This window comes from Salvelinus namaycush, chromosome 6 (assembly GCF_016432855.1).
Source record: "Salvelinus namaycush isolate Seneca chromosome 6, SaNama_1.0, whole genome shotgun sequence".
Classification (NCBI taxonomy): Eukaryota; Metazoa; Chordata; class Actinopteri; order Salmoniformes; family Salmonidae; genus Salvelinus; species Salvelinus namaycush.
Window position 1 is genome coordinate 22,199,658 of NC_052312.1, and position 9,079 is coordinate 22,208,736.

General features: G+C 41.4%; 1 protein-coding gene across 1 annotated transcript; it reads right to left on the reverse strand.

The window, feature by feature from the left end:
* Nucleotides 1-1,586: 1,586 nt before the first annotated feature.
* LOC120049785 (ER membrane protein complex subunit 4) lies at nt 1,587-8,177 on the reverse strand. The gene is made up of 6 exons (XM_038996201.1): nt 7,994-8,177; nt 7,023-7,135; nt 6,406-6,520; nt 6,088-6,241; nt 4,956-5,116; nt 1,587-2,039 (listed from the first exon to the last, which is right to left on the reverse strand). Exons 2-6 carry the CDS (start codon nt 7,121-7,123, stop codon nt 2,004-2,006), a joined length of 567 nt encoding a protein of 188 aa, XP_038852129.1. The 5' UTR covers nt 7,124-7,135; nt 7,994-8,177; the 3' UTR covers nt 1,587-2,003.
* Nucleotides 8,178-9,079: the final 902 nt, after the last annotated feature.

Consider the following 9,079-nt stretch of genomic DNA (forward strand, 5'->3'; position numbering starts at 1 on the left):
CTCTATCTTGTACTTGCATAAATGCTTCTTTGAAATTCTGGCTGCCTTGTTATCCCATAAAAATGGAGTTACTATTGAATCCAGTTTCTTAAAATAGCTTTGTGGTATGAAATTGGGTAGACATTGGAAGAGGTAAAGAAACCTGGGTAGGACAACCATTTTAATAGCGTTTATACGACCAACCAAGGAAATAGGCAGTTTTCCAAAAATCTATATTTTGTTTAAGCTGATATATTTTCATGTCCCAATTCGCTTTCAATAGCTGATCAAGGTCTCTTGTCACTACAATGCCAAGGCTTGTGAACTTGTCCCTCACTGTTCTAAACGGGGTAGATTGCAGAAATTGCATATCCACAGGCCGTCAAATTCTTATTTTCAATGACGGCCTAGGAACAGTATTTGTGCCTTGTTCAGGGGGCAGAACGACAGATTTTTACCTTGTCAGCTCGGGGATTCGATCTTGCAACCTTTTGGTTGCTAGTCCAACGCTCGATCCACTAGGCTACCTGCCGCCCCGATTGAGATTGCGTCATCTGTGGATCTGTTGGGGCGGTATGCGAATTGGAGTGGGTTTTGGGTTTCTGGGATGATGTTGATGTGAGCCATGACCATCCTTTCAAAGCACTTCATGGCTACCGATGTGAGCTGTCAAATTATGGTTGCATACACCTTAATTAAGGAGGACAGTACACCATGAGTCACAGAACATTGAGTCAATTAACCGCTGGCTGCCTCTCCACCACAGAAAGCACCGAGCTAGGCTGAAACACCTGCATTTTGGAACTGCCTTACTCAAGAAAGCAAAAAAGAGACCATGTTTGTTTGCAAACTGCTATGTGACACGTATTAATGCCAAATAACTACACAAAAGTGTTTATCTTAACAGGTGGGGCAGAGCACTGAATGACGGGTCGCCACTGCATCCTGTCACTCGTTAAACAGTTACATATTGATGACAGATGCAAGTCTAACCTGCAGTCTAATGCGATTTAATTACCTGTGTTATTCAGTGCAGGATGGGCTACTACCACCTATTTCGACCACATTTTGAAGTGGTTTTGTATTTTCTAGTGAAGAAGCGAGTCATGTGGGGGTGCGGCAAGGCGTTCGAAGAAGTGGACCAAATACAAATGAATGGCATTCGTTGGTTTAACAAGAGCGAGTGCTGCTCAACAATTGTGTATTTTCAGTCAGCCGTCTCATTTGTTTTCATAATCAATTTTACTTACAAAGTTGTCGATTTGTAGCTTCCAACTTGCAAGTGTACATGCATGAGAATGGGAGTTGTTTTTCAAATGACTTAAGACTTCACAATGTACAAAATGTATAAGAAACAATATTTCCAAAAATGATGGCATGAGTTAACTAACATTCCAGATTTCGCCAGGACACTAATGAATTGCCTTTGTAATTCAATGCAAAAGTAACCTACATGTACCTCTCCAAATGTGTCCCCATAGCCTTCACCAATGTGCCCAACTTTCCCTTTCCTTCACTGCCGGTCTGACCCTATGGCCTGCCCGCCCTGTTTTCAGCACAGGGAAAATGTTTGTAAAGGGTGTCCAGGGTTAAACGCAAAACCAAAATTCCTAAAAAGTGTTTATTCCAGAACGACATTTCCACATTTGCCAGTAAACTTAGTTCCACACATTTCTAATGACTGTCACCATTAGATTTAACAAACAAATTAACCCTTTTATTTGACAAAAAGATAAATGAAAAATATGTTATGGTGACACCTTAAGTTGACCGCGTGGATTTAGTAGAATGATGAACGGTTTTACAAACATGACATTTTCCTATTATCAGATGGTGAATGTGTTCTGTAACATTTTATAACCTGTGACAAATTAAATCTCAAATGACAAACAGAATGTAGATACATAAAAAGCTTGAGGATTCTACAAAAACCTAAAAGCCAGAGAATTGAAAAGACTTGAAAGAGATTTAATGTATTAATAGAACAGTTCAGCATATTTCAGAATGTGTGCCTTCTGTCCTCTTCACAATACCATCCCTCCACCCATGATCTCCATCCTCTGCAGAGAACAGAAAAAGATCACAGTTTATATATTTGTACTACCCATTACAACAGGAACAGACATTGTACAATTTTATGCATATTAGGCTTATGGGTTGTTGTATGTATACTGAACAAAAACGCAACAATTTCATTGATTTTACTGAGTTACAGTTCATATGAGGATATCAGTCAATTGAAATGAATTCATTAGGCCCTAATCTATGAATTTCACATCACTGGGAATACAGAAATGCATCTGTTGGTTACAGATAAAAAATAAATAAAATGGGCCTCAGGATCTCATCACTGTATTTTTGTGCATTCAAAATGCCATTGATAAAATGCAATGGTGTTCGTTATTCGTAGTTTATGCCTGCCCATAACCCCACCATGGGGCACGTGGTCTGCGGTTATGAGGCCGGTTGGACGTACTGCCAAATTCTCTAAAATGACGTTGGAGGCGGCTTATGGTAGAGAAATTAACATTAAATTATCTGGCAACAGCTCTGGTGGACATTCCTGCAGTTCGCATGCCAAGTGCACCCTCCCTCAAAACTTGAGACGTCTGTGGCATTGTGTTGTGGGACAAAACTGCAAATTTCAGAGTGGTCTTTTATTGTCCCCTGTACCAGGTGCACCTGTGTAATGATCATGCTGTTTAATCAGCTCTTTGACATGCCAAACCTGCCAGGAGGATGGATTATCATGGCAAAGGAGAAACGCTCACTAACAGGGATGTAAACGAGTGTATAAATTCTAGAAAAATACGCTTTTCGTGCAAAATTTCTGGGATCTTTTATTTCAGCTCATGAAAAATGAGACAAACACTTTACATGTTGCTTTATATTTTTGTTCAGTGTATGTATGAGTATATTTAGGGGTTCACAACAAAGCTGATATGGGAAAAATAAATAAATCCAATCACTGACTTTGTTTTGTGGAACACCCCTCCTGCCCCTTGTCACCAGAAACAACTTAAATGACGGCAGTCTCAGACTAATGCATGTAGCGAACGACAAAGCAGCGGAAGAATTTAATGTGTTGTCCTCCATCTTGACATTTTGGAAAACCTTAAAAATATTATAGTCATGAACCATAAGTCCAAAGACCACAATGTGGCATGTAGGCCCATGGTACATCTCTTAACGCTGTTTGAGAAAAGCTAAGAGATTGGTTAAGAGATGGCTGAGTTATTGATAAATCAGGAAATCAGACTTGATGTGTCCATTTAAATCCACTCCACAATGGCCTATCAACTTTAGACTTTTTAGGGTCATCAAAGACATGACCATGATGAACCATGTTAATTTTGGCATTGATATCTTAAAGAAATAAGGGCTTGTTAGCTAGCATGAGTCATCTCAGCCATTTTCTTGTAAAACAGCTCAGCTAGCTAGCGAAATGCTAATTGACAATGCTAACGTTAGCTAGATAACATGTTAGCTAGACTGCTTCTAGACTTGGGAGCTCATGGGGGCTTCAGGAGGCAGCAGGTTAGATGATTCCACCATGGGCAACAAATGGCTACTAGAACTGAACTGATGTACATGGGGCAATGAAATTTGGTATGTGAACCTTATATAAACTCAGCAAAAAAAGAAACGTCCCTTTTTCAGGACCCTGTCTTTCAAAGATTATTCATAAAAATCCAAATAACTTCACGATCTTCATTGTAAAGGGTTTAAACACTGTTTCCCATGCTTGTTCAATGAACCATAAACAATTAATGAACATGCACCTGTGGAACGGTCGATAAGACACTAACAGCTTACAAGGCAATTAAGGCCACAGTTATGAAAACTTAGGACAATAAAGAGGCCTTTCTACTGACTCTGAAAAACACCAAAAGAAAGATGCCCAGGGTCCCTGCTCATCTGCGTGAACGTGCCTTAGGCATGCTGCAGTACTTAATGCAGCTGGTGGCCACACCAGATACTGACTGTTACTTTTGATTTTGACCCCCCCTTTTGTTCAGGGACACATTATTCCATTTCTGTTAGTCACATGTCTGTGGAACTTGTTCAGTTTATGTCTCAGTTGTTGAATCTTGTTATGTTCATACAAATATTAATGTTAAGTTTGCTGAAAATAAATGCAGCTGACAGTGAGGACGTTTTTTTGCTGAGTTTACGTCCTTAGAATCTTTGAATATAAAGTCACCAGATGGTGGCAGTATATATCATTGGCACCAGAGGATACTAGAGCAATAATTATTGATCAAGTGGACTTTATTTGATGCAAATTTAAAATTATGCAGATGGACATTGTGGATTTTCGTTATTCGTATAATCACATAGTTGCCCTCATTATTTGTATTTAACCTTTATTGAACTAGGCAAGTCAGTTAAGAACAAATTCTTATTTACAAGGACGGCCTAGCTGCCTTGTTCTGGGGCAGAATGACAGATTTTTACCTTGTCAGCTCGGGGATTCGATCTAGCAACCTTTCGGTTACTGGCCCAACGCTCTAACCACTAGGCTACCTGCCGCCCCTTATGTGGTCTGAACGCAGTGAAAAGTGGATATTTTATTAGGTCAAATTTAAAATGGGATGTCCTGCCACTTTCAGCCAGCGTTTTACAGCTGTGAGAGTGTATCAAAGTATTTTGGAACGCTAATGTGGAGTGTTCCAACAGATTTCAATTCTAAGTGGTAATTCTTTCAAAAACTGCACGTAAAGACAATTCCTACATGATAATGCATGCTTTGTTATCCAACTGATCATGTATTTTCTGTCATCCTGTGAACCCTGTTCATTGCTGCTAGCAACTATGACTTTTGCTGTTTTTCGTCTTTTTTTAAACAACAGCACAGGTAAGATTTCCAATGTATTCATTACACATGACAAACGTGAAAAACAAGTTAATAATCATCCTATAACACATAAGAGAACAGGAAATTGGACGGATAACAGCATAGAAAAAAATATCACCTGAGGCGGTTCTATGAAAGCGAGCCAATCAGAAGAGTGAGTTGGGAGAAGACCCATTGACTGACACTTGTAGATAGCCAATGCCGAGCCCAACAGGTTCCCTACAGAATAGACCAGCCCCTGGAGCCACTGCTGGTTAGAGTTCTCCAACAGCTTGAATGCTGAAGAGAGAAAGGGCAAGAGTGAGCAGTGATAACACGGTTATAAACGACATTATACAAACCGGGTAGTTAGGGTCCCAGATGCTGATTGGCTGAAACTTTATTTCAGCTTTGTGTAGATCAGACAATATACCACAGATATGACACAAATACTTATTTACTGTTCTACTTATGTTGTTAACCAGTTTATAATGGCATTAAGGCACCTCAGGGGTTTGTGATATGGCCAATATACTCCGCTTTGCGTTGTGCCTAAGAACAGTCCTTAGCCGCGTTTGATTGGCCACTATAAACTGGGTGGTTCGAGCGCTTAATGCGGATTGGCTGAAAGCCGTGGTGAATCAGACCGTATACCACGGGTATGACAAAACATTTATTTTTACGTTAGTAACCAGTTTCTAATAGCAATAAGGCACCTCTGGGGTTTGTGATATATGGCCAACATACCACGGCTAAGGTCTGTGTCCAGGCACTCCGCGTTGCGTTGTACAAAACAACCCATAGCTGTTGGTCTGTGATATATGGCTAATTGTACCACGGCTAAGGGCTGTGTCCAGGCACTCACCCCATACATGGAAAAACAGATAGTCCAAAAATAAATCAAAAGGAAGTTCTGGAGAGCTCAATGACAAAGGTTGGTGAACACTGCTGTAGTCTCAAAGAGCTAGGCACTGGCAGAGCTACTCTTTGGCGTATTTGTACAGCTGTAGTGACGATTGTATTGTATTATGGATCTCCTATATCTGGTTCAACCTGCCCAGAGACTATGGATGAAAATGTGCACTTTTGATAACTGACTCATACATTGACTGATGTGGAAACAAATGTTGATTGAGGTGCACTGTCTGTACCTGTTGAAACACATTTCTTTCATATTGTGAGATGCAGGGCACCCTTGCAAAAGAGACATTGGTCTCAATGGGACTCCCTGCTAAAAGAAAGGTAAAAATATATATACAATAAATACTCACTGGCAGACATGGACATGAGAGCCTGGATGGGCCTCCAGGCCATCATACAGACCATCATGATAGGGAAGATTGAGATGGTGTTCCCAGACATGTACATGATGAACAGGTTCATGGGAATCTGCTTCAGAGGGCCCAGGGCCACGTCCCAACAACGCTGTTATAGAGGAGGGAGGAGGTAGAGAGAAAGGGTGATGGGGTAAGGAAGGGAGAGCAAGTTAACAACAATATATTAATAAAGTAAGATGAAAAAGTAGAAAACGTAAACTTTGTGAACAATAGATCATGATGTTGTGAAATCACCCTCTTCTGGTGACCTACCTTTTCCACCAGGTTTTTGTCTGTTTCCTGAATGCTGGTGTCTGGGACTGGTTTGTCTGAGTATCCAATGGGGTACATCACATCTCCCTGGTTACTCTGTCTGTCTCCACGACCCCTGGAAGACAAAGAGGACAGTTAGAGGGCGATCCATGGGGAAGAGGTCAGAACAGAAGCTTTAGGTTATAAATTAGTTATAACAAGGTGGATCTTGAAGCATGTCATGCCTGTTTATCTGTGTAACTGTTAATCTGGACTCATTTGAAATGTCAGCAAAATATCAAGTGTATCAGATAGTGAGAGAGGATGACAGTGGGGAAAGATAGAGGTTGTGTCAAAGGGCAGGCCGGATTCAAACAAATGCAGACACTTTCATTTTGTATTTATTTAAAATGTAACCTTTATTTAACTAGGCAAGTCAGTTAAGAACAAATTCTTATTTACAGTGAAGGCCTATCCCAGCCAAACCCGGGCAACGCACTCCCAATCACGGCTGGATGTGATACAGCCTGGATTCGAACCAGGGACTGTAGTGATGCCTCTTGCACTAAGATGCAGTGCCTTACACCGCTGCGCCACTCAGGAGCACTGAAGACGTGAGCAGTAAAATGCAGTCTTACCTAGCATTGCCCAAGCTCAACTCCAGAGCCCATTTCATCCTCCTAGCTCCTGCTCCTCTTGTAGACACTGCCCCTCCTCCCTGTCCCCCTGGAGACGCCATGGCAATGTATAACTATGTTGAACCACAAGAAGAACACAATATTATAACATGAAAGGAACATGACTGAGTGACATTTGACAATGACCAAAACACTGATATTTTATTTTTGCTGCGCTTCATAGAAGATCTTGCTAGTGTCAGCGACTAGGTTATTCCTAACCCATTCAGCGCCTATTGACGACAGTATCTTCTGGCTGGGGGTGTTCTGTTAAGAGCCCCGGCAATCGTTCTGAACGTTTAAATGCATCGCTTACGGTAAGGTTTTGGAGCGTATCTTTCATATCTGCGAGGAATAATAATAAAACATGTTAAATTAACACACTTTATATGGCTGATAGTGTTGTTTACGGAAAGACAGGGGAGGCCCACTGTGTTAATTAGCTATGTAGCGTGCTTCGAAAAACGTTTCGCAAGCGATGTTTGACGTTTCTAAACGTTAAAACACAGCGTCGGAATGGACAGTTACGGATAATATTTCTTAAACTAGGCTATTCCAAGACAACCCCTGACTAGCTACGAAGTGAGGCATTGGCTTGACATAAAGCAAGATGGGGGTGAAATGTTCAGGTTTCTTAGTTTAACGTTACCTATCTAAGTTAGCAGCTAGGCCATCATTGCTGGTCATACAAATACTTGTATTACATATGCACTAGGGTTAGACTATAGGTTTATGGACTAACGCTACGCTAAATGACACACAATTATGATGCTGTCCAGTATTGCATTCATGAAAACTGGTACTACTGTTAACAACGTATAAACATGCATAGTTAGCTACTGCTAGGTTAACCGAAGCAGCTAGCTAGCTTGTTAGCTCACACATCTAGCCAGAGACAGAGGCTTAAGAGATGAAATGACAACACTCCTCACCTTAGAGACGTTCCAACTAGTGTTTACTTTACTTTTATGTTACTCTCGAGCAGAATTAGCCAACCGTACGTGAATATTCGGCTAATTATTCACAAGCAGTTAATTCAGCTTAAATCGACGACATACGATGGCCGGGCACACAATAGTGACGTTTTAGTATTGGCGTCGCGCTTCACTTCTTCTTAAAATGTTATGTCAGACTATACCTATTGGTGTATTTCCGCCACCTACTGTACGGGGTATTGAAACCAAAATAAATCAAACAACAATCCAACTCGTTCAGTCACATTCAAATCACATCCCTACACAGGCTCAGGTGCATCAATCGACCGGATTCCTTGTAATGCCTCTGCAGAAAAATCCCTGAGTCAGCTGCACTTACAATGATGCCTATTTTCTCAGATTTTCTCTGTTTGCGCTTTGCAGTTGATAACCAACGTAATGAGAAGGGAGACTCATCAAAAAAACAATAGAGTGGATGTTAGTGTGCTTCTGCACTCCATCTACCATGCGGTCAGTCATTGTGCACCAACCACTTGATCCAATTTGTCACGTACAGTGTATTCGGAAAGTATTCAGACCTCTTCACTTTTTCCACGTGTTGCTGCACAGCTATTTTCAGGTTTTTCCAGAGATGTTCAATCGGGTTCAAGTCCGGGCTCTGGTTGGGCCACTCAAGAACATTCAGAGACTTGTCCCGAAGCCATTGTCTCTGCTGTGAGCTTAGGGTAATTGTCCTGTTGGAAGGTGAACCTACACCCACAGTCCTGAGCGCTCTTGAGCAGGTTTTCATCAAGGATCTCTCTGTACTTTACTCCGTTCATCTTTCCCTCTATCCTGACTAGTCTCCCATTCCCTGCTGCTGAAAAACATCTCCACAGCATGATGCTGCCATCACCATGCTTCACTGTTGGGATGGTATTGGCCAGGTGATGAGCGGTGCCTGGTTTCCTCCAGACATGATGCATGGCATTCAGGCCAAAGAGTTCAATCTTGGTTTCATCAGACCAGAGAATCTTGTTTCTCATGGTCTGAGAGTCCTTTTGGCAAACTCCAAGCAGGCTGTCATATGCCTTTTACTGGGGA

Excerpts from the sequence above, each read along its gene's own strand:
- LOC120049785 (XM_038996201.1), bottom strand. The coding sequence starts at position 7,123 with ATGGCGTCTCCAGGGGGACAGGGAGGAGGGGCAGTGTCTACAAGAGGA. Across the intron at positions 6,521-7,022 it reads TTGAGCTTGGGCAATGCTAG|GGGTCGTGGAGACAGACAGA; the intron begins GTAAGACTGCAT and ends TTTGTCTTCCAG. Across the intron at positions 6,242-6,405 it reads ACAAAAACCTGGTGGAAAAG|CGTTGTTGGGACGTGGCCCT; the intron begins GTAGGTCACCAG and ends CCTCTATAACAG.